The sequence below is a fragment of the Drosophila teissieri genome, chromosome 2R (genome assembly GCF_016746235.2).
Source record: "Drosophila teissieri strain GT53w chromosome 2R, Prin_Dtei_1.1, whole genome shotgun sequence".
Lineage (NCBI taxonomy): Eukaryota > Metazoa > Arthropoda > Insecta > Diptera > Drosophilidae > Drosophila > Drosophila teissieri.
In genome coordinates, this window is record NC_053030.1 from 1,497,763 (window position 1) to 1,524,515 (window position 26,753).

The 26,753-nt window shown below is 47.7% G+C and overlaps 1 protein-coding gene and 1 non-coding gene across 2 annotated transcripts in view; one reads left to right on the forward strand and one right to left on the reverse strand.

Moving 5' to 3' along the window:
- The window catches only part of LOC122612556 (ionotropic receptor 40a), a 144,766-nt gene that overhangs the window by 26,077 nt on the left and 91,936 nt on the right, over positions 1 to 26,753 (forward strand). Inside the window, 5 exon segments of the mRNA XM_043786260.1 lie at positions 22,356 to 22,391; positions 22,394 to 22,548; positions 22,550 to 22,586; positions 22,589 to 22,702; positions 22,705 to 22,852. Coding sequence (XP_043642195.1) covers positions 22,356 to 22,391; positions 22,394 to 22,548; positions 22,550 to 22,586; positions 22,589 to 22,702; positions 22,705 to 22,852 — 490 coding nt within the window.
- Trnak-cuu lies at positions 3,408 to 3,480 on the reverse strand. Its single transcript has one exon. It is a non-coding gene; the product is annotated as a tRNA-Lys (tRNA).

A 26,753-nucleotide genomic window follows, 5' to 3' on the forward strand; every position in this document is an offset into this window, starting at 1 on the left:
TCATTTATTTGCTTATTTATCTAAGCAAACGCTTGTATACATTCTTATCTTTACGCTCATCTTTGTACAGAGCATTGGGAGCGAAGAACTCTCTAATTTTTTATCTTAGTCGTCTACATACTCTGCTGCATACAAACGCTGGTTTGACCCTTTCGCTGTCAAATAAACTACAATAAACGAAGAATACTATTTGACCAATAATTGTTATTCATTTAGAAGCTAATGAAAAAGATCATTGGCTTAAAAACCTATGTGAATTGCGAGTTTCCAGTTAATATACGCTCTAAAGTATTTGTTGCCTGGAACTTGTGATGATGCAATTAAATGCTATTGCCGAACAGAAACCTGTAGAATTTAATTCAACTCACTCGGTGCAATCATGTAGTCCTACTTACAATAATCCAGTCATCAACGCTAGTTATAAATACAGCAGACTAATACAACTTACCCGATTTTACCCGTTAAAATGTCAAACTCAGGGAAAATGTAAAAAACAACAAAACTTAAATTTCTGCTGAAGGTATTATGGAGAATAATTGAGCACTTTGATCAACGGTGTTACCCATCATTTAGGGTGCTAACATGTCTTTTACAAAAATTGTGTAGATGCATGGATAACAAAGAACTCTTGATATTCTTGTCATGCTTTAATTCACAGAAAAGGTATAAAACTAGTGGTTGGAAACTGTTCGCCAGTCAGAGCGGAACAATTGCGTGCACCGACCGTGTAAGTTCGGCGTGATATTTTCAGAGCTCTAGCTCAGATAGATGAAGGCAATACGGCCGACATACCGGAAGCAGTCCTTTTGAACGCCCTCGTTGGATGCTAGGCAGAGAACGGAACCATGGTGGTAGGATCCATTCAGTTAGACCAGCCCAAACAATTGACACGCCCATTACCAGGGTTATATCGTCTTTAGCGATCCAGAATCTGTCATCACAAAGCAATCTCCAAAGGCGTGACAAGGATCGGGAACATGGCTCTTTTAGTTCGTCCTCAATATGTTTTCGGCAGACCGTCGACATAATGCGAAAATGGGGAGTACATTTCGATGGTTCTACTAACAGATTAAGACTTGAAGAATTTATTTATGGAATAAAAGCGCTCAAAGGCAAAACGTTGGGGAGTGACTTTTCAAGTATGTGTAAGAACATTCTTGTATTGTTCACCGGTAACGCTAGATCCTCTTAATGGATATACCACAAGCAAGTAGATGGAATTGTTCGGTCAAACTTTTGTGCGTCACTCCGTCAACAATATACGGACTATCGATAAGACTTTATCAACAAGGACTTGATAAGGACACGAAAGCAAAAACACGGTGAACCGTATTTCGCTATCAGTTACAAGCAGTGGCCCCTTTAATTGATAAGGCATCTAAAACGTCTAAAAACGTCGCTCTGCTAAAAAGCTAATGTGTTGGAACTATGAAGACATAATATCTGTGAGAACTGCTTACTGATCGTCGAGTCTTCTGCTACGGCTGTGGTAGGACGGTCACCTACAAGCCGCAATGTCAAAACTGCCTTCAAAAGCAATGGGAAAATCGACGAACGGGTGAATTCACCCAGAACCGAATGCCCCGAAAAATGTAACTCAAAAGACCACATTAAATAAGCCAACGATGGCGGATCTAATAGGACTCATATCTAATAAGACTTATATGAAACTTAAAGCAGCCAATTCTCACTGGCTTATTAATTGCAACTCTCCCTTTAGTCTGGACTCCTCTATCAGTCCGCCTAAAACTGATACCGGAGTTGCCGCCGCCCGTCCCAATGAAATTACGCCCATCAGAAGAACGTGTTACCCGCGTGTTTCTATGCTGAAGTAAGAAATCGTATATTTCAGGATATAAAGCCGCTATGCAATAAGCGGACGATTAGATTAAAGTAATATTCAGCCACCAGCAGAAACCTTCTTTTCACGTCGAGGCCTCTCTGGAAGCTGAATACGCAGCAAAGAAGATAGAGCTAATGCGTTCGCCGATCACCTTCAAAATATAGCATTGTGAGGAGTATTAAAACTCCCCACAAATCCGGGTGTAGGAGATCGGCATAGCAACAGCGAAGACGGCTGGAATGCGAGAGGAGCCAAGGGCGGTCAGGTCGAACGGGAAATAATGGACCTTGGACCCCGGCAAAGCGGAGAGACCGTGAATTAACGGTACCGCGCTGGACCTTGGACTCGAACCCGCCAAGGGCGTAGAGGTCATACGGTAACGGTGCGGACTTTGGACAGGCACAAAGAGGACGCACCGTGAACTAACGGGACATGTTTGGACCTTGTACCCGAGCGAGCCGTGTGCAAAACGGGAAATAACGGGATTCCCGCAGCCGATATAAGGGACGGCGCCGGCGCAGCTCGGGACAGTCAGTCAGTTAAACACGCGTAGGTCATACGCGCAAGCGCAGAGTACGGGCGCGAGGCGCTCTGTCCGGACACGGGCGTGCGATCAGACGGTCGGAAGTGCCACACAAGGACAGTCAAGGAGAAGTACGCGAGGGCCGTACAGCCAGACAGTCAAGGAGAAGTACGCGAGGGCCATACAGCCAGACAGTCAAGAAGAAGTACGCGAGGGCATTACAGCCATACGGAAAGCGAAGAAGTACGCGAAGAGTCGATACCGAGTGACAGTGAGACGACGGGAACACAAGTGCGTCAAGCGGGCATCCAGAGTGGATCGCCGCACGTGAAGATCAGCAAGGACGAGCGAACACAAGGACCTAGCGTGGTCAGAAAGGGACAGTGGAGTCAGTGGTCGCAACGGTGGTTCGGAGGGAAGCGCTAGCTTAACTCGTGGACGATACACCCTGCCCCATAACATCCTAAGCCCCGGTCGAGCCCGCAGGCTATCCTTCGACGAGGACCTAGCGTAGTCAGAAAGGGACGGTGGAGTCAGTGGTCGCAACGGTGGTTCGGAGGAGAGCGCTAGCTTAACTCGTGGACGATACACCCTGCCCCATAACATCCTAAGCCCCGATCGAGCCCGCAGGTTATCCTTCGGCGAGGGCAACAAGTGCCTGGCATACGCAGGAAGGGACGGTGGAGTCAGTGGTCGCAGCGGTGGTTCGGAGGAGAGCGCTAGCTTAACTCGTGGACGACACACCCTGCCCCATAACATCCTAAGCCCCAGGCGAGCCGGTACGGATCCCCGTCGGCAGCGACGCAGGCGTACGACGGAAGGACGACGAGGGAGCAACGACGTGCATCCAGCGGCGAGGATCACCGAATCCTGGTCAACAAGTGACGACAAATAAAAGTGGTTAAATCTGATAATCTGTCTTCTTCTTGGTCGGGCAATCACACAAATCATAAATTTGGTGGGACGAACAAACAAAATCTCTGAGCTAGCCGTTGCATTTCGTAGCGAGCCGAAACAAGAAAAACAGTTCGTTACATCTGGCGCCCAACGTGGGGCCCGAACCCACGACCCTGAGATTAAGAGTCTCATGCTCTACCGACTGAGCTAGCCGGGAGTCCAGTTCACGAGCAGGGCATTCAATAGGTTTTTGGAGGAGCTGGGTGTAAAACACCAGCTCACGGCTCCATACACCCCACAAGAAAACCCGACCGAAAGGGCCAACAGGACCGTGAAGACGATGATCGCGCAGTTCACGGGGGCCGATCAGAGGACATGGGACGAGAACTGGCCAGAGCTGCAGTTGGCGGTGAACACGAGCGTGGCAGAAACCACTGGATACTCGCCGGCATTTATAACGCAGGGAAGAGAACCGAGGCTGCCGAATGCGCTGTTCGACGAACAGACGGCCGGAACGGGCAGATGTCCACAGACGCCGGCGGAAAACGCGGGAAAACTAAAGGAGATCTTCGAACTGGTGCGGAGGAACATGGAGAAGGCAGCGCAGGATCAGGCGCGCCACTATAATCTCCGGAGGAGGCCGTGGAAACCCAAGGTGGGCGAAACTGTGTGGGCCAAGGAGCACCACCTATCAAAAGCAGCTGAGGGCTTCGCGGCAAAACTGGCACCGAAATTCGACGGGCCGTTCAAAATAAAGAAATTCACGTCGCCGGTGATTTGTATTTTGGAACACGCCACAACGAAGAAGACAAAAACGGCTCATATTAGCGATTTGAAGCCGGGAAGCGCGGGCGCCGGCGGGCCAGAGGACAACGAGAGCGACACACCACAATAAAACCCTTTCGCGAAGAAGGGGGGAAGACGATACAGGGTATCGAGAAGTCGGAAGTCGCAGTTGATCACTCACACACACACACACACAAAAGGCCCGTTGGAGCGCGAGAGCGGGACAGGGAGGGTACACAGCCGGAAAACCGTTAACGGCTAACGCACACGAGTGCGAATTCCGTAGGAGGCAGGTGCACGGAGGAGAATCCCGTTACCGGTACAGGCCCCGCGGAATAACGGCGGAAAGGAATAAATGGAAAACCGAGGTTTCGTCGCGGCGGAAAAAGCTAGCAGCAGTCTTTTGAAATCAAGTCGGCACGAAATGAGCAGCTACGGAGAGAACAACCGGGAGGTGAGGGTGACCGGCACCGAGGAACAGCCCGGAGCGATATGGAGGGCGGACTCCGAGTCCTACCTCCAGCTTCTGGCGTCACCCTTGGTGTCGCGATCCCCATCCCCGGTTCAGGAGGACACGGAGGAGGTGCCCGACACGGAGCTGTCGGAGGACGAGGCGATGGAGGCGATCCGCGATGAACCCGTGGGGTACGTGTCCCTCTCATCAGAGAGCGAGGAGGACGACGGGGGTGAGACCGTCACCCCGGTGGTATCCTCGGAGGAGGACGAAGGAGGCCGGAGCGCAAAGGCGAGGATGGCCTACCGCAGCGTGCGGCGGGCGACACAGGGTCACGGACGGATTCGGCTGGGAGAGGCGCTGCCGTCAAAGGACCCGCGGGAGGTGCGCGAATTCGCGGAGGCACGGAACGCCACGCTGCGGCGGTTCGAGCGGATGGTGGTGGAGCGGAAGGCAGCCGCCGCCAAGGCCGCGTGGGAAAGACGCCTGGCGGAGTGGCAAGAGGAGGAGGAGGCACTGTGGGTGCCCCACGCACCGTCGTTACCACCACGGCAGCCGCCGTTGCCACCGACACCACCGCCGCCGTCGCAGCCGCCACCGCCACCAACAACGCAGCAGCAGCAGGAGCAGCCGCAGCCGCCGACACCGGAGCCGCAGCACCCGGAGGTGCCGCAGCCACCGACGCCGCAGCCACAGCCGCAGCTACCGCCACCGGCGCAGTCACAGCCGCCGACGCAGCAGCAGCAGGAGCAGCCGCCGACACCGGAGCCGCAGCACCCAGGGATGCCGCAGCCACCGACGCCGCAACCGCAGCCGCCGTTGCCGCCGACGCCGCCACCGGCGCAGCCGCAGCCACCACCGCCACCACGCACGCCAACACCGCCGCCAGCACCACCGACGCCGCCGCCGCCGCGCACGCCGACGCCGCCACCCCAGGATGAGGAGGGGCCCCGGTGCGAGCGGCAGCAGTCCTGGGATGTGGACCAGGCGCACGTCGCGCAGACGCTGCGCACGATCGGCCTGGGCGGCCGCCGGTGGCACCAACAAACAGTGACCTGGACGTGGCCCGCACCGCCGGAAGACACGCCGGAGGCCCGCGTGTGGGAGGAGGTGGGCGCGGTCGGATGGAGGCCGGTGGAGAAGCGAGCGCGCGACCCGCAAGTTCGCGCGCGGGTAGAGGTCGAGGACGCGGGAGAGAACCCGGAGAAGGGTCCGTGGGTGTGGCCCGTACCACCACCACCGAAGCTCGCGCGGCAGCAATCGTGCCCCGAGGCAAGATCGCCACCGCAGCGACCATGCCTCCGCAGGCAGCAGTCGCTGGGCGGGAAGCCCTGGAAGGAGCTCGAGCGCGCGGAGTGGCCACCCAGAGTGGTCGAGGAGGCCGAGGCCCAGGCGAGAAGAAGCCACAAGGACCGCTGGGCCAAACTGTTCGCGCTGGACGGCCAGCGGTTCCGGCTGAAAGTGCGTCGCGGCGGGGGCATCCAAGTCTATGTGCCCGAATAAACAAGAAAAAAACGAAAACGACACTGAGAGTTGTGGGTCAGGGGAGGGTAAGGGCACTTTGTTGCTCACATTAAAAAAATAGGTGCGAAACATCTGCAGCAGCCAACAGGCACGCGGGCCAGCGAGCGGACGCGGGGCCAGGCACGCGGGCCAGCAATCGGACGCGGGGCCAGGCACGCGGGCCGGCAAGTCGACGCGAGGCTGCCACAGGCGCGGAGACGGAAGAGGAGGCCTCCAGGGCGCTTGAGGACCAGGGGCAGCCGCCCGGAGCATGGAGGGGCATTTCATCCGAGATCCCAGAAGGAGGGCCTCCAGGGTGCCCGTGTCCAGGGCCGGCAACCCTGGAGCATTAAGGGGCTTCATGGCATGCAAGAGGAGCTAAAAAAGAGAGGATGTGTAAATATGGCGGTATTTTACAATAAATTCCGTAAACTTACCTCCATTGAGCTGCAACTCCGAAATCCACGTGTCTGGAGAAAATCGGGATGGGGGCGCTACGATAATAGCGGTCGATCGATAGTGAGATCGATAGGGAACAAAAAAAATACTGGATATTAAATTGATTTTCAACACGCTGCCACACTATTGGCAGCAATCGGCACGACATCGGAACATCGGAACAGGAAGTGGCAACGCCGGTCGCCAATATCGATAACTCGATCGCGCAATCAGCGATGGGACAATATCGGTAGGAGTCGGAGATGGCAACGCCGGTCGCCAACATCGATAAGTCGATCATGGTGAGTATCGGTGGAGTTGCCAGGGATGCGAAGCGAGGAAAAAGGCGGCAAGTTTAAATGCGGAGCTGGTGACGAGAAGCGGATGGCAACAGATACAGGAGGCTGGAGGAGGGCGCAAAGATCAAGATGCCGAGTCGAGACGTCGAACGACAGGGTCTACTAGGCTGAGGCTGCCGGGCTGAGATCAAGGAGGCGCAGGTCGACGTGAGGAGGATGGAATGTTGAGGATCAAGATGCCACGTCGAGATGCTCGAATACGCTGAGACGTAAGGCTGCGATCAGGAAGGCGCAAGGAGGTTCAAGATGCCCAGTCAAGACGCTGAACGACGGGGTCTAATAAGCTGCGACTGCCAGGCTGAGAACAAAGGGCGCAGGGTCGACGAGAGGTGATTGAGGAAGTTGCCCATGCAAGGAGACACCGAAGCAGAGGACCGCCGGAAGCAGCATTCTTTTGAAATCTTCCGAAGAAAGGGGGAGATGTGAGGAGTATTAAAACTCCCCACAAATCCGGGTGTAGGAGATCGGCATAGCAACAGCGAAGACGGCTGGAATGCGAGAGGAGCCAAGGGCGGTCAGGTCGAACGGGAAATAATGGACCTTGGACCCCGGCAAAGCGGAGAGACCGTGAATTAACGGTACCGCGCTGGACCTTGGACTCGAACCCGCCAAGGGCGTAGAGGTCATACGGTAACGGTGCGGACTTTGGACAGGCACAAAGAGGACGCACCGTGAACTAACGGGACATGTTTGGACCTTGGACCCGAGCGAGCCGTGTGCAAAAGGGGAAATAACGGGATTCCCGCAGCCGATTTAAGGGACGGCGCCGGCGCAGCTCGGGACAGTCAGTCAGTTAAACACGCGTAGGTCATACGCGCAAGCGCAGAGTACGGGCGCGAGGCGCTCTGTCCGGACACGGGCGTGCGATCAGACGGTCGGAAGTGCCACACAAGGACAGTCAAGGAGAAGTACGCGAGGGCCGTACAGCCAGACAGTCAAGGAGAAGTACGCGAGGGCCATACAGCCAGACAGTCAAGAAGAAGTACGCGAGGGCATTACAGCCATACGGAAAGCGAAGAAGTACGCGAAGAGTCGATACCGAGTGACAGTGAGACGACGGGAACACAAGTGCGTCAAGCGGGCATCCAGAGTGGATCGCCGCACGTGAAGATCAGCAAGGACGAGCGAACACAAGGACCTAGCGTGGTCAGAAAGGGACAGTGGAGTCAGTGGTCGCAACGGTGGTTCGGAGGGAAGCGCTAGCTTAACTCGTGGACGATACACCCTGCCCCATAACATCCTAAGCCCCGGTCGAGCCCGCAGGCTATCCTTCGACGAGGACCTAGCGTAGTCAGAAAGGGACGGTGGAGTCAGTGGTCGCAACGGTGGTTCGGAGGAGAGCGCTAGCTTAACTCGTGGACGATACACCCTGCCCCATAACATCCTAAGCCCCGATCGAGCCCGCAGGTTATCCTTCGGCGAGGGCAACAAGTGCCTGGCATACGCAGGAAGGGACGGTGGAGTCAGTGGTCGCAGCGGTGGTTCGGAGGAGAGCGCTAGCTTAACTCGTGGACGACACACCCTGCCCCATAACATCCTAAGCCCCAGGCGAGCCGGTACGGATCCCCGTCGGCAGCGACGCAGGCGTACGACGGAAGGACGACGAGGGAGCAACGACGTGCATCCAGCGGCGAGGATCACCGAATCCTGGTCAACAAGTGACGACAAATAAAAGTGGTTAAATCTGATAATCTGTCTTCTTCTTGGTCGGGCAATCACACAAATCATAAATTTGGTGGGACGAACAAACAAAATCTCTGAGCTAGCCGTTGCATTTCGTAGCGAGCCGAAACAAGAAAAACAGTTCGTTACAGCATATATCATAAAAGATCTTAAGCCCTAAAAATCACCTGGTCATTTCTTGGTGACACCAAAAATTATCATAGAAAAATTCTCAAAAATCATGGAACGATCGAAAGGGTCAATCGCATCACAAACGAAATTCGTACTGCTTTTGAGCACAAGCATTTGACCGAGTCTGGCTAGAAGGACTAAAATACAAGATAACAAAACGGCTTCCCCAGAGTGCACACAAAGTATTTGAATCTTATCTCTTAAAAATGTTTTCTGTGAGGTGTAACAGTTCGACTTCACACGACAGCGTTATCAAAGCTGGAGTCACCCAAGGTAGTGTACTGGGCCCCGTCCTTTACACCATATACACAGCAGACAAGCCTAAAAACTATCAGCTTACAACCTCTACGTTTGCTGACAACGCCGCCCCTTTCGACGTCATATAGAATCTAATAGGACTCATATGAAACTTAAAGCAGCCAATTCTCACTGGCTTATTAATTGCAACTCTCCCTTTAGTCTGGACTCCTCTATCAGTCCGCCTAAAACTGATACCGGAGTTGCCGTCCGATGAGATCGCTTCCAAGCCGCCGCCCGTCCCAACCCATGCCTAGTGACTCTTCAGGGACCATCGGCTGAACAATGTGTGGCCAACGCTTAAGTCATTGCCGGAAAGCCAGTTAACCACGAGTTTCTGTCAGTGGAAGGCAGCAACCACTAGCCTTTAAGGAATGGTCTTCTTGCTGCCCCATAAGGCCACCGTTGATTTGAAAGAACTGCAACTACGGGTGCGTGGGCAAATGTGCTGCTGTATGTCCTATCTACAGTGCAGCGAAATGTACTTTATTTGACTGCGCCCACTAGTATCCTGCCATATATTGACACTCACTTAACGGTCCAATGCAGGCCCGAGGATCTACCTGTAGTTATACTAGAACGTGGTTCTACTTGGTAGTGCCTTAGTAGACATCTCAAACCATACCAGCACCATGTTTCTCATGAATCGCAGGGCGCAGACGTACACGCTACCAGGAAAAACCATAGTGGGTCAAGTGGTACCATGCCAGTTCGCGATAAAGGAGACAAGGTACCGCCAATCAAAGTGGAAATACCCGCGGACTTACCCATCGACCTTTGCTCCAAGTGGAAAACTTTGGTGGAACGCATCCTGGGAGTATTCGATCGATACGATAATGACTCGGGCCATACCAATCTAGCACGGCATGTCATCGACACCGGGCAACCCCGGCCAATCAAACAACAAGTGCGTCGTCTAGCACTTTCCAGGAAGCCCGAGATGGAATAGCTGTTCGCCCGTCCACAAAGCCCGTGAGCATTGCCGCTTGTTCTGGTTAAGAAGAAGGCCGGGTTCAACCGGTGTTGTGTGCATTATCGACGTCTGAACGACGTCACCGTTAAGGACTCTTACCCCCTACCAAGGATCGACGACATCTTAACAACGATGCATGGCGCATGGCTTCTGCTGGTTTTCACAGTGCACTCTCGTGCGGCCGAAGACCACCTGGTCTGCGCTGTTTAAATTTCGAGAGCCGGAAGGACAATAAACTCGATGGATTCAACGACTCCCGCGGTATGACGTCGACATCCAGCGGCAAGCAGCACGGTAAAGCCGACGCCCTTTCTCGGCGCCCACCGTTCTAGGCGCTCCGTTTAAAAGACTTGCGATTGACATACTTGGTCCTTTGCCTACTTCTGCGCTCGGGAACCGCCATATTGCGGTGGTCATGGGCTCGGATCAGAGATATTCCAAGCTTGCCTCCGACTGCTCAACGTGCTGCACCCTTAATCGGATGGCATAGTTGAGAGGTTTAATCGGACCTTTCTGGACTACTTGGCAGAGTTGGTTGCCATCAATCAACGCCACTGGGACCAACTGTTGCCACTTAGACTGAGAAATCGCTTTACTTTATATGGTCAGATAATGACAAAAGCCAAAAAGCAATCCTGTCGCTGAGATAAGGCGTACTCTGCTGAAAGTCAAAAGATTGTTTTATTGGCCATAATGAATCAAATTATTACCAAGTAAGTCAAAAATACCACTAGTAGATAAAAGTTCGAGAACAGTATCCAAAGTAATATTTGAATACAAAAATTCACTTATTAGTAACTTGTGCAAGTATATGAAGGTTTGTAACCATTCAGTACCAAGGATTCCCTTAGGACTCCTTAGGGAGTCCCCAGGAATCCTTGAGGAATTCCTTTTTAATAAAATTTCAAGCAGGAAAAGAACAGAAATGCAGTACAGCTGGAAGGCGAAAAAAAGCCAACAATCATGCTTACGTACATTGTGTTCGAAAAGTAACTTTCAATGAATTAGTCAATACTGGAGCAGATCTGTGTTTGGTACTTTGAAGCATTAATTATACCCGTTACTCGTAGGGTAAGAGGGTATACTCGATTCGTTGAAAAGTATGTAACAGGCAGAAGGAAGCGTTTCCGACCATATAAAATATATACAGTCTTGATCAGGATCAATAGCCGAGTCGATCTGACCATGTCCTTCTGGCCGTCCGTCTGTCTGTCCGTCTGTCTGTCCGTCTGTCTGTCCGTCTGTCTGTCCGTCCGTATGAACGTCGAGATCTCAGGAACTATAAAAGCTAGAAAATAAGAATAAGCATACAGACTCCAGAGACATAGACGCAGCGCAAGTTTGTCGATTCATGTTGCCACGCCCACTCTAACGCCCACAAACCGCTCAAAACTGCCACGCCCACACTTTTGAAAAATGTTGTAAAAATTGTTCACATTTTTGTTCGTCTTGTAAATTTAACTCTATATACCAAAAATCTTTTTGCCACGCCCACAAACCGCCAAAAACGGTCAGTGCTGTATTTTCTCTTCGCACTTTCACCAGCTGAGTAACGGGTATCAGATATTCGGGGAACCCGACTATAGCGTTCTATCTCGTTTTAAGTTAGGAAAAGGAAGCCTGACGGGATGCGGAAATGGTTTGACAGACATTTGTTTGACAATCAAATCGTAACTTTCGGGAGTATGACAATACCCGTTTAAATAGATGGCATAGATCTGAATGCAGAATTCCATTGTTTCCAATTTTTTTGAACAAACATCGTGCCAGCTTGATGTAGAGTTGTTGTTGTAATAATATATAATATATATAGAAAAGAAACGTTCATTGTTCTTTCTAGATGAAAATCTTGCTTACTGATACCAGTGATTCAGCTTGCTCTACGTACTGCTAACACTGAGCAGATATGGCTTGGCTAAAAGATTATCAAACCCATTACATTAAAGTACGGTACTTCAATCGTACTCGGAGCAAAATAGAATGGACAGAAACGTTTTTGATGCGACAATCAAACAAGCAATCGAGCAAGCAAATTGTGAGGGACAAGGAGTTACAAGGAGGAATAATTTTCACAACATTGGACTATACCAACGACTATTTCCATATACCGGAAAGTTATATGGTATATACCTCATTTGGTATACATAAATGACAATGCGAGTATATATAAGGGGTATATTAAACTCACCAGTAGTTTTTACATGATTTTTAATGACAGTAAAAATAAAACTCATTAAATCCGACGACGCGAAAAAAAGGTGAAGGGAGTGACATAGCTTGCTAAACAGAAAGGGTTGTGAATTACCTGGGCCAATTATCAGACCTTATTAAGCAGAGTTAATTTTCTTGGTTACATCATCAAAAACGGTTCTATCACACCCAGCAATTAAAAAACGCAAGTTCTAACAAATTTTCCCGTAACGTCTGATCGAAAAGCTACACAAGGATTTCTTGGATAAACGTCATATTTTCGAAAGTTCGTTGATGAAAAAAAAAACTTTATCAGACCTTTTGAGCAAAGATGTCGAATGCTGAAGGTTTCATTTGAACAGTTAAAAGCATCTTTCATCATTAAACCAGAGGTACATACGGGCTTGTCTAATTTAGGTTTCGGCTCAGACAATGCCGTTTGAAGAAAAATATCACTCATTCGAACTGGAAGTCCTAGCAGTCATTGCAGCATTGACAAAATGGCGTGTGTACTCGTATGTCCTGGAAATCATGTTCCAAATCGTCACAGATTGTAAAATATATTAGGAAGGTGATTGTCATTGTTGAGAGTGGCTAGGTGGGCAATGATTTTACAATACTATGACTACGAAATAGAACAACAATCAAAAACAAAGATGAGGCATGTAAATGCACTCAGCCATGTTTTGACAGAAAATTGATGGAGCTCAAATTGCTCAGGATTGCAAGTCCGATATTGTTAAAGGAAACAGACAGAGAACTAATCGTCGTTACAACTTAAATGAAAGCCGATATTAAAACATTTTTCAAAAGTGTGGGAGCTATGGGCGGTTTTGTGGGCGTTAGAGTGGGCGTGGCAACATAAGTCAAAAAACTGGCGTCGCGTCTATTTCTCTGTAGTCTGCATGCTTCATCTCAATTTAAGCTTTTATAGTTCCTGAGATTTTGACGTTCATACCATGTCCGTCTGTCCGTCCGTCTGTCCGTATGAACGTCGAGATCTCAGGAGCTATAAAAGCTACAATATTGAGATTAAGCATGCACACTCCAGAGACATAGACGCAGCGCAAGTTGTGACGCGGCCGCGCACAATAATAAATAATAGATAATAAATAACAAACAATAAATAAAACATAATAAATAATTCATAATAAATACTAAATAATTCAATACAATAACATAATTCATAATAAACAAGTCATAATAAATAATACATAATAAATAATACCGAATACATAATACATAATAAATAATAAATAATACCGAATACATGAGACATAATAAATAAAACATAATAAATAAGGCATAATACATAATAGATAAAACCATAACATAATGATCATCATAAACAAGGCCAGATTCAAACAAGGCGCGCAAGCGCGCCCAAATAACTAGAAGGGCACACTAATCCCGAAACCCGGCCACACTAAGTCGGTCAATTCGAGCATACGGACATACGGGCACACTAAGCCACGGGCTATATAAAGCGGGCGGCTGGCCTCAGGATAGTCAGTCAGTGGTCGGAGTCGACCAAGGTGGAAGTCACCAGCGAGCGGGAAAGCAGCAGGATCAGGATCGACGAGTGGTAACTATTGGAGAGTAAGATCAACCCCCTACGTATAATTCTCTGTGCTGACTTAAGGGTCCGAATTACGTATCTACGCTGACTTAAGGGTCCGTATAATTCTCTGTGCTGACTTAAGGGTCCGAATTACGTATCTACGCTGACTTAAGGGTCCGTATAATTCTCTGTGCTGACTTAAGGGTCCGAATTACGTATCTACGCTGACTTAAGGGTCCGTATAATTCTCTGTGCTGACTTAAGGGTCCAAATTACGTATCTACGCTGACTTAAGGGTCCGTATAATTCTCTGTGCTGACTTAAGGGTCCAAATTACGTATCTACGCTGACTTAAGGGTCCGTATAATTCTCTGTGCTGACTTAAGGGTCCGAATTACGTATCTACGCTGACTTAAGGGTCCGTATAATTCTCTGTGCTGACTTAAGGGTCCTACATATAATTCTCTACGCTGACTTAAGGGTCCGTATAATTCTCTACGCTGACTTCAGGGTCCGTATAATTCTCTACGCTGACTTAAGGGTCCGTATAATTCTCTATGCTGACTTAAGGGTCCTACATATAATTCTCTATGCTGACTTAAGGGTCCTAAATATAATTCTCTACGCTGACTTAAGGGTCCGACATATAATTCTCTACGCTGACTTAAGGGTCCGTATACTTCTCTATGCTGACTTAAGGGTCCTACATATAATTCTCTACGCTGACTTCAGGGTCCTACGTATAATTCTCTACGCTGACTTCAGGGTCCCACAACATAGGCTTACGTTGATTCAAGGGTACTCGACGAAATTCGGAGTATCCGCGTAGGAAAGACCGCGCCCCGGACGAAGACGCGAGGTACGAAGAGCCTCGCTGCGGAAGCCGGAACCTAGGCCGAGGGAGCCCGTACAGTTTTATATATAATTATTGTAACCCAGAAATTGAATGAATAAACTGCGTCTATATTTAAGCCTAGTTAAGGTTAACTCTGCGCATTATCACTGGGACTCGGGTCGGGAATTCCTCTCTAGCACCACTGTCCTGAAAGAAAGAAATTTCCTGGACGACCCTGGCCAGCCCTGACTACCCGAGGCACGGCTGAACGTCACAGGTGGCGCCCGAACATGCTAAAGTGGTGATTAGAGGAAACCGACTCCGGGAGAGTGATGTCTAGTTGGGTGTATATGGCAACAAAACCCGAACTAGCAGAATACGCGAGTGAATTCGGATTGGATCCGTCAGGGAAAAGCGAGGAGTTACGGAGAACATTGGCTGCTTTTTCGAAGAGGACAGACCACACAGAGGCGACAAAAAAGAAGCTGATACTGCTGGCGGAAAAGTATAAGAAGGAGAAAAGCCCCACCCGACATCCAGAGATCGTGATAACAGAGACAAACACAAGGATGGACGACGGGAAGGAAACAAAGATGGAAGGAAAAATGGAAACGGGAACAATCGATAGAGTGCGGAATTGGGGGATCAGATACCAGGGGACGAAAAACCCGCTGGAATTCCTCGAGAAAATGGAGCAGTGGGCCACCGGATACGGACTACGGCACGATCAGCTGGTCCAAACAATGCCGTTTATACTGGAGGGAAGCGCCATAGATTGGTGGAACACGACACCAACAAAGATCGACTCATGGGTTCAATTGAGAACGGAACTATTAGAGTACTTCTTACCACCGAGGAACGAGGAGCAGTTGCAAACCCAAATAGCACAGTTGAGACAGAGGGAGAACGAGCCAGTAAGAGAATACGCGATGAACCTGAGGAAGCTCATGAGGTTCACGAAACTGTCAGAAGCTGAAAAGCTGGATTGGGTATACAAGAACTGCAGGACCAAGCTAAAACTGTACACAAGGAGGAACGGATTCACAACGCTAACGGAGTTCCTTAAGCTAGCCGAGGAGGTGGAGGAAATTTAACAAACGGGAGCACAGACCGAACAAACAGGACCACAGGCACTAAGACCAGAGGTATGCATGAGATGCGGAGGAACCGGTCATACGGCCCGCACATGCGGCAACCCACCAAGGCTGTTCTGTGGGCGTGCGGACGAAACGGAGTCAGGACAACGGAGTGTTGCCGAGCTAATGCGGGAAACGGAGGAGGCCTGGGCCAGTAAAGCTGGCAGCTCAGGCAAGAAGAATAGGTCCAGCAACAGGCGAGATGAGATGCGACGGCTACCAAATAGTAGCAAAATTCGGAATAGGGTGTAGGAGTGCCAAGGGCATAATAGACACCGGAGCAACGAGAAGCGCGATCAGTAGGAACATGTTTCAGGATCTAAGAGGAGAGGGACAGTGGATCAGGATAAACGCGGAAATAGCGCTGGCGGACGGATCACGGCGGAAGGCGATCGGAGGATTTGGAGCAAGAGTGGAGTTCGGGGGTCGGAGATTCGAAATAACATTCATGATCCTACCGAACGTCGATGGCGGAATCCTACTAGGGATGGACTTTCTGGCAGGAGCAGGAAGTACACTGAGATGTGGCGGATTAGAATTGGAGATACGAGGGGTCGAAGACGAGAGGAGGAAGGAGGGGCGAAACAAAGGAGAGGCGACGACGCTACGAGAGCCGTCCGAAGAGGAAATCGACACATTCCTGGAGGAGAACAAGCGCATATTTAAAACATGGAGGGAGTCAGCAACGCAGCAGTGCACAGGATATACCTCAAGGACGACAAACCTATTAAACAGAGGTATTATCCACGAAATCCGAACAACAGGCCATAATTGATGAGCAGGTAGACGAATTACTCAGCCTGGGCCTAATAGAACGATCACGAAGTCCATACAGCGCACCGGTGGTATTAGTAAGAAAAAAGAATAACGAATGGAGAATGTGCATCGACTACAGGCTGTTGAACGATAGGACAGAGAAGGATGCATACCCTGTGCCACGTATGAACTTTATCCTCGACCAACTGAGGGAGGCCAAATTTATAAGCACCATCGACTTGAAGTCGGGCTATTGGCAAATCCCAGTGGAAGAGAAAAGTAGACAATATACGGCGTTTACGGTACCAGGGCGAGGATTGTTCCAATGGACAGTAATGCCATTTGGACTAACCACAGCGCCAGCAACGTTCCAGAGAGCACTGGATAAAATCATCGGACCAGAGATGGAGCCATTCGCCTTCGCGTACTTGGATGATATAATCGTGATAGGACGAACCAAGGAAGAGCATCTAGCAAAACTGAAAGAAGTATTCAGTAGATTGCAACGAGCGAACCTACGGATCAACCCAGAAAGTGCAAATTTTTCCAAAAGGAATTAAAATATCTGGGACACGTAGTAAGCGACCAGGGCATACGAACGGACCCCGAAAAGGTGGAAGCAATCAGGGATCTACCAGCCCCTAAGACCACCAAAGAGGTACACAGCTTTCTCGGGATGGCATCATGGTATAGGAGATTTATACCAAAATTTACGGAGCAAGCAGGACCGCTACAGGAATTAATCCGAAAAGGGAGAAAATTCGAGTGGAACGAACGCCACCAGGAATCCTACGACAGCCTAAAGGAGAGCCTGACAAAAGCACCGGTATTGGTATGCCCGGACTTCAGCAGGCAGTTCAAGTTGCAGACAGACGCCAGCGACGTGGGGATCGGAGCCGTACTGACCCAGGAAACAGAGGACGGTGAACACGTCATATCATTTGCCAGCCGGAAACTGAGTAAGGCAGAGCAAAACTACAGCGCAACGGAAAAGGAATGCTTGGCAATCCATTGGGGCATCGGAAAGTTTAAGATGTACCTGGAAGGATACCACTTCATAGTAGTTACGGACCATATGGCGCTTAGATGGCTAAACTCGATCAAGAGTCCGGCAGGAAGAATAGCACGATGGGCACTGGGACTCCAGCCATACCAGTTCGAGGTGCAATATCGGAAAGGGAAACTAAATGTAGTAGCAGACACACTGTCTAGAGCCCCACCGGCGGAACTAAAGGCGATCAGAAACACGGAAAGCTGGATAGACCGGAAGAATAGGGAGCTACAGGAGGACCCAGGAAACACAGAATACCGGAGAGAAGGAAAACGTCTGTATAAACTGAGCAAAGATAGATGGGACCAACACCCATGGAAACTGTGCGTGCCTGAAGAGGAGATACAACAGATCCTCGCAGAGAACCACTGCCAGGCGGAAGCAGGGCGGAGCTGCGAGAGTTGCCAGCAGTACAAAGTGGAGCAACAAAAAGCAGCAGGGAAAATGCTGACCAGGGTCGCAGAAGCCCCCTGGGAAACAGTATGTGTCGACTTTGTAGGACCGTTACCACGGTCAAAACATGGGAACACGACACTACTCGTCATGGTGGATAAGTTCTCAAAATGGGTGGAGCTGGCAGCCATCAGACAGGCGACGGCAGACTCATTCCTACGGGTCTTTCGAGAAAGAATAGTGACACGGTATGGAGCTCCGAAAATACTGATATCAGACAATGGAGTCCAATTCACCGGACGCAAAACAAAGAAAGAGATGGAGAGATGGGGAATAAGACAGCAATTCACGGCCCCTTACACTCCGCAGGAGAACCCTACGGAAAGAACCAATAGGACCATAAAAACAATGATCGCCCAAATAACAGGCGAGGACCAGACAAACTGGGATGATAAAATACCAGAACTAATGCTGGCTTTCAATAGCAGCACGTCGGAGTCCACAAAATACAGCCCGGCACAGATAGTGCTGGGAAAGGAACTACGAATACCCAACACAGTGTTCGACAAAGAAACGGAAGGGTCCGGGTTGAAAGAGGAAAGCATGGAGGAAAGGTGGAAACGGTTAGGAAACGTGAGGAAGGAAGCGGCAGGCCACATGGAAAAAGCAGCAGAACAGCAGAGACGGCACTACGACTTAAGAAAAAGGGAATGGAAACCATCGAGAGGAGAACTTGTGTGGTGCAGAACACACCACTTATCCAACGCAGCGGAAAAATTCAACGCAAAGCTAGCCCCAAAATACGACGGACCATGGAAAGTGGTAGGGTTTGTGTCCCCGGTAATACTTCAAGGACCCGAAAACACGAAAGACAAAACGAGTATATATCGGAGACACCAAACCACACATAAGCACGGACAACCATCATAGAGGGTTCGAACAGGAGAACGATATATCAGATCAGGAAAGCGGGAAAAAGGAACTCAAAACGGCCCACCAACGGGCACACTAAAAAAGAGGGAAAAAGGAGAAGTGAAGGCAGGCACACTAAGGCAACTGCGGTGGCCTATATAAGCGGAGCCAGGATCGTACGAAGGCACAGAAGGCGATCGGCTGAGCAATGGATAAGTTCGAGACCAGCATCAAAAGGTATAAGGATAACCTCACCAAGGCAGCAGCAGCAACAAGCAGGACCAAGTTGATCGAGCCACCTGCCTGCGGTACAGTCCGGAAAAGGACGGCGCCACCAAAATTGGCACCTCCTCGGCGACCGACGAGGCACGACGCGGCGACTCCCAAGCAGACGGATACCGTCCAGGGAGGCCGAAGCGGCGCAGGCGATCACTCAGGACCCAAGGGACCACCAGCCCGGAGGGGGGCGAATCATCCCGCAAAGGCACCGACGCAGACGGAGATCGTCCAACCGGGCCTGAGCGGGGTGACCAACCACCCAACGGGAACCACTGGCGGAGCAGACCCGAGGGAGATGAGCCAGGAAGGAAGGGCCCAGGCGATGACGGGAAACGTCCGAATGGGCCGGACCAGAGTGGCGCACCTCCCGAGGGCTGGAGGGGAACACCCGAGGAGAAGCCGGGAGCCAGGCGAACGGCGGGCGCTGAATCAGCAAGCACAGGCCCGTACACCGACGACAGGCATGAGCAGGGTAGAAGCGGACACTCCGCCAACCCGGAGGGCCGAAAAGACGAGAGCCGTGGAATCAGCGTCGCCAGACAGAGATATCCTAGAGCTCCACACAGAGACCACCAACGAGTTGGGGTGGACAGTGCCAACCGGAGCCGGGATATCGGAGGAAATACTGGCGAAGATAAGGGCGAACCTGGCGAACAAACCAAAAAGGACCCAACGGCGATGGATACAAAAAGACGGAGAAAGGTGGTGGCGCATCACATCCAACCGCGGAAATTATGTGACGGTGAAGCGTCACTTCCCAAAGGAGGGGGGAGTGTGACGCGGCCGCGCACAATAATAAATAATAGATAATAAATAACAAACAATAAATAAAACATAATAAATAATTCATAATAAATACTAAATAATTCAATACAATAACATAATTCATAATAAACAAGTCATAATAAATAATACATAATAAATAATACCGAATACATAATACATAATAAATAATAAATAATACCGAATACATGAGACATAATAAATAAAACATAATAAATAAGGCATAATACATAATAGATAAAACCATAACATAATGATCATCATAAACAAGGCCAGATTCAAACAAGGCGCGCAAGCGCGCCCAAATAACTAGAGGGGCACACTAATCCCGAAACCCGGCCACACTAAGTCGGGCAATTCGAGCATACGGACATACGGGCACACTAAGCCACGGGCTATATAAAGCGGGCGGCTGGCCTCGGGATAGTCAGTCAGTGGTCGGAGTCGACCAAGGTGGAAGTCACCAGCGAGCGGGAAAGCAGCAGGATCAGGACAGGATCGACGAGTGGTAACTATTGGAGAGTAAGATCAACCCCCTACGTATAATTCTCTGTGCTGACTTAAGGGTCCGAATTACGTATCTACGCTGACTTAAGGTCCGTATAATTCTCTGTGCTGACTTAAGGGTCCGAATTACGTATCTACGCTGACTTAAGGGTCCGTATAATTCTCTGTGCTGACTTAAGGGTCCGAATTACGTATCTACGCTGACTTAAGGTCCGTATAATTCTCTGTGCTGACTTAAGGGTCCGAATTACGTATCTACGCTGACTTAAGGTCCGTATAATTCTCTGTGCTGACTTAAGGGTCCAAATTACGTATCTACGCTGACTTAAGGGTCCGTATAATTCTCTGTGCTGACTTAAGGGTCCAAATTACGTATCTACGCTGACTTAAGGGTCCGTATAATTCTCTGTGCTGACTTAAGGGTCCGAATTACGTATCTACGCTGACTTAAGGTCCGTATAATTCTCTGTGCTGACTTAAGGTCCTACATATAATTCTCTACGCTGACTTAAGGGTCCGTATAATTCTCTACGCTGACTTCAGGGTCCGTATAATTCTCTACGCTGACTTAAGGTCCGTATAATTCTCTATGCTGACTTAAGGTCCTACATATAATTCTCTATGCTGACTTAAGGTCCTACATATAATTCTCTACGCTGACTTAAGGGTCCGACATATAATTCTCTACGCTGACTTAAGGGTCCGTATACTTCTCTATGCTGACTTAAGGGTCCTACATATAATTCTCTACGCTGACTTCAGGGTCCTACGTATAATTCTCTACGCTGACTTCAGGGTCCCACAACATAGGCTTACGTTGATTCAAGGGTACTCGACGAAATTCGGAGCGGCCGCGTAGGAAAGACCGCGTCCCCGGACGAAGACGCGAGGTACGAAGAGCCTCTCTGCGGAAGCCGGAACCTAGGCCGAGGGAGCCCGTACAGTTTTATATATAATTATTGTAACCCAGAAATTGAATGAATAAACTGCGTCTATATTTAAGCCTAGTTAAGGTTAACTCTGCGCATTATCACTGGGACTCGGGTCGGGAATTCCTCTCTAGCACCACTGTCCTGAAAGAAAGAAATTTCCTGGACGACCCTGGCCAGCCCTGACTACCCGAGGCACGGCTGAACGTCACAAAGTTTGTCGATTCATGTTGCCATGCCATTTTTGTTCGTCTTGTAAATTTAACTCTATTTACCAAAAATCGTTTTGCCACGACCATTACGCGTTGAAAATTACAAGATATTTATATTGGCCCGGAATACTCCAGTTCGTTGTAATATAATTCTTTAAGAAGAATTGAACCCATGAACAACATGGATGAGTTTAAGAGTTCAAGTATAGATTAGAAGTTGGTTAAAGGAGAGCTAAAACCTTACGAGAAACAGAAATGAAAACAAGAGAGAATGCTATAATGGAGTTCACCTACGATTAGATACCCTTTTCAAATTTCAAATTTTTCGTCATATTAATAGAAATATGGAAAAAGAAGAATAAAATGAAAAAAAATTTAAATATCTTTAAAAACCGGGAGCTCTTTCAGTTCCTGGATCTACGGACGGACGTCCAGATCGACTACGCAATTCATCCTGTTCAAGAATATATATACTTTATATGATCGGGATCGCGTCCTTGTACCTGTTACATACTTTTTAATGAATCATGTATACCCGTTTTTTCTACGAGTAACGGGTATAAAAAGTTTCGAGAATGTCGTCAGATTTTTTCTTTAAATGTTTTCAATTTCTTTAAGTCCAGTTCCTTGAGTGCAAGCGCGAGTACAAGAGGCGAGCGTAGATGATCCCGCAGCTTCTCTGCATTTTTACACAGATTCAGTTAAATATTATTGCACAGCTAAAGCGCCGTACAAAAAATTTGTATCTCCAAAGCTGGCATGTTTAAAATAAATATTTGAACAAATTTTCGATCCTTATGTATTGTAATGAGACATAGGATTATCAGCTTAAACTTAAATTATTCCAACATTAAATTGATTTAAAATTTTTTTTATTTTGACAGCTTGCAATGAACTACATAACGGATACCGAGCCAAATTTTGACCATTGTATACTGGATAGCCGCGACCTATGTTTTGGCCGATGTATATTCAGCTCAACTGACCAGCCAGTTTGCACGACCTGCTCGCGAGCCACCAATTAATACTCTTCAGAACCTGCAAGCAGCGATGATTCACGATGGTTACCGCTATATTTGAGAAGGAAAGCAGTTCATTGGAGATGTTGGAAAATGGACAGAACTGTTTCGTCAGCTTTATGCTCTGATGAGGCAGCAGTGCTCAATGACCTCAAGGATATTTATTGATTCTGTGGAAGCCGGAATTAAACTAATTGCCGAAGGCGGTGAGGACAGGCAGTGCTTGGAGGGCGTGAAACACTATTTTTCAACGTTCAGCAATACGGATCAAAAAACTTTCAGCTCAGTCAAAAACTCTACACTCGGTATTCGGCGGTAGCCGTACAAATCGGTTGCCCCTTCCTAGGAAGCCTTAATAATGTGTAAGTAAATTAATTTTTCAAATAAAATACATATCTAAAAGAAATTCATAATAAAGACGTCGGGTGTAAGGTCTGGGGAGATTATTTTTCCATAATCGTAACAAAAATCAGCTACCTTAAGCCAAAATACAGTTCTCTTCAACTTTAACACTAATCCAAAGTCTCAAATTATCCAAAAGTATGTCACCATTCGAGTTCTCTGCCTACCACATATCCGTTACTTAGCCAGTGGAAGTGCGAACGAAACACTTTAAATTTTTCTGGCATATTGATAGAAATTGGGGAAATTATAATCAAATTAAAAAGAATTTAAAATGTTTCAAAAGTTTGGGCGTGACAGCTTTGGCGGATTTAGGGCTTTAAAGTTGGTTTGACGAATAGATAGAAATTATAACAAGGGAGAACGCTATAGGCGAGCTTCCCGACTATCTGATACCGTTACTTAGCTATTGAAAGTGATAAGGAGGATCTTCAACACTGACAGTTTTTGGCGTTTGTGGGCTTAAAACTTATCCAACTGTACTAGAGCTAACTCGTCCAGCAAAGTGCTGACACTAGCAAAAGCAGCATATCTCACCATACCGACAACCAATTGGAATAAGGCACAACCCCTATAGGCGTTTATTCTGAATTTGCATATAAATATTCTAGGGTGATGCAATAATCACCCAAGACTTATTCCACCATAAGTTTACTGATTAATTGTCTAACCTACTCCCCCCTTAGAAGTATGACCGTCCTCGGTAATCTGGAACTTGTCAACGACTTCTCGTATCTCTCGTCTCCTCCTCAGTACCAAGACGAGTAGGATAGAGCAGCGAACCAGATGTCGGTAGTTCCAGCCGCTTTCTCTTCCTTGGATGACATCCAAGATTTCGTTATCAATCCTTTGGAGAAGTGGCATGCTTAGTCTTGGACCGTGGTCGATGATGTTTATTAATGGGGATGCAGCCATGCCCGGTGTTTTCCTAAGTACGATGCGTAAGTTGTTAGTACGCAATCGGTGACTGCAAAGATATCGTTGTTGTATTCCGTTATGTTCTCCGTTAGTTGCAGAATGATGTGTTGGTGTGATACAGGGAAAATTGTAACCTTTCTAAAAGTGCTTTAATATTGGATATGCGATTATCACATGATAATACTATCGACTGACGACTCTAATATTAGATGCCTCTATTCGGCTTATAACGGGGATTTCTGTGGGGTGATCAACATCAATTAGTACAGACTTCAAATCGTCATGGTTAAAAATGGCAGGTTTTTGATATTGGCTTAGCCAGTGTGAACGTAAGCATTAAATTTTGAATTTCGGTTATTAACATTCTATTTCTAGCCAACAGTATCTCATTCATGTAAGGAGTGTCAACAATATTTTTTGTTTTCCTGAATGATTTTGTTAACTGCCTCTTTAATTCATTAGTTATACCCGTACTCGTAGAGTAAAAGGGTATACTAGTTGAAATGTATGTAACAGGCAGAAGGAAGCGTTTCCGACCATATAAAGTATATATATTCTTGATCAGGATCAATAGCCGAGTCGATCTGCCTATCCGTCCGTCTGTCTGTCCGTATAAACGTCGAATCTCAGAACTATAAAAGCTAGAAATTTAAATTCAGCATCAGACTCCAGAACATAGACGCAGCCAAGCACATCTAACGCCCCACAAACCGCCCAAAACTGCCACGCCCACACTTTTTGAAAAATGTTTTGATATTTTTCATTTTTGTATTATTTATGAAAGTTTCTATCGATTTGCAGAAAAACTTTTAGCCACGCCCACTCTAACGCCGACAAACCGCGGAAAACTGCCACGCCCACACTTTAAAATTTATTTTGATATTTTCACAGTTAGTTGTTAGTCTTATAAATTTTCTCTCGATTTGCCAAAAACCTTTTTGCCACGCCCACTCTAACGCCCACAAACCACCAACAACTGTCAGTGGGAAATTTCTCCTTGTACTTCACTAGCTAGTAACGGTATCAGATAGTCGGGAACTCGACTATATGGCTTTTGTCTGTTTTATTTTGGGTTGTGTGTAATGACTACCTGTCTATTATTTGACTCTATTAACCGAGATCCGCAATTTTACCATTTCAAAATCGGAGGCATCAGTATTACCTTAAATGCGTGCCTAGGAAGTTTAGGCTCCTGGCTTCATGCCTAAGCAAAATCCCACACCAGTGCAACACCGTCCGTGATAGGAATTTCTGGAGTGCGAGTAGTTTGTCACTCTATCGTTAACTATAGTTAACGTAGTCAGTATAATTCCGGCGATCCTGTAAGAAGGCGGGAGGTTAAATCTATGTGCGTCTAATAAGTATAAGTATTCTTAAGTATGGGGTGCATAAACAAGGGTAGAACAGTTTCGGAGGTCTAAAAGTTAGGGGTTTTTTATCATAGTTGTCCTTATGGACAACCATCCCTGTAATGAGGACAACGTTCCTATGTCTGCTTCTACAAGCTCTTCTGTAGAGAGTGTGTTCTTTTATTCCGTAACCTTTGTTGTTTTTGAGATATACTTTTCTCCTAACTCAAAAATTCGAATTTGTCTAGTAGAATTGTCGATTTGTCTAGATAGGTTCACCTATAGAATGGTGCACACTAAGTGCGCTGGTTTTAACGCCCGAACAAGTGATGACCCAGCTAAAGGCCCAAATCTAAAATCTAGCGGAATTATGTCGCTTTTCCTGTCGTTTTGCAAATGTCATATCTCCGAGCGGAGGTATGATGTTTTATAAACATTTCTCCGCCGAAACTAAAACGACTACCTCCCCGCGACTATGTCTCTTTGAAACGACATTATTCCGTACGGAATATGACGTTTTCTAAACGTTTTCTAATCGTCATATCTCCGCCGAACAAAAACGACGACACATGTATATGACATATCCATAAGTCCCTAAAACTTAAGCACATGCTACACAACACACATACAAAATGTACACCCAAACACACCCTACACTACTCTGGATGTACTCAACAGATACCAGATAAGAATAAGTTTGTCATATGATCCTCATGATGGAAAAACCCAAACTCCTGATAAGTCACCCACTGGTAGACTAAACATCCGTTGCCTAATTTAAACATCATTGCTTAAGCCCTGCACCATCGTCACGTTCCCACGTTCAAAGCTCGGACTCGCAATCCCCAAAAACAGAAGTATTAGATTGCAATAAACAAAATTAGAGAATCTAAGAGCACTTGTATCCAAGAGCGAACGGACTTGAATTCAAGAGAAATGCAAAGACAATTAATGTCAGCAACTCAAAAGCTCTCTCTATCTTCATTGATCAGATCCCTAAAGTCTAAAGTCCATATTAGAAAAGCTCGAAACCGAATGAGTATTGCGATTATTTAATTGGCGCAGTCGGTAGGATCTGTTAAATAAAGAGTCCTTTTAGTACGGTACTGATCCATTGAAGGATAAGCTATACGACTAGCTATCCAGGATCGGCGAATTAAGAAGGATTAAGGATCCGCAAAAGAATCTACTTGAAAGTAGTATTCAAGAAAAATCCCGTGTGGTCAGTAACATCTGCAAAACAATTTAAAAGAAAATCCCGTGCGGTCGGAAACAAAATTAATTACAAATTTTGAATTCCGTAATTTAAAACCAAATTTAAAATAAACTCCGTGTATCAAGAAACCTAAACAAATACACCATGGCAGTTCCACAACTGTCGGAAACCCACCTAAATCAATTACTGAATCAAATTAAAGAACTGAACTACTACGATGGCACACCTGGCAAGCTGTCTGTGTCGACCAGGTCGAGCAGCTACTTAACCTATATCCTACCCAAGATGCCAGGCAGGCACATGTTATCTACGGAGCAGTAAAACGCTTACTAGTGGATGCAGCATTGGAGGTCATGACCCAAAAAGATAAATACATGG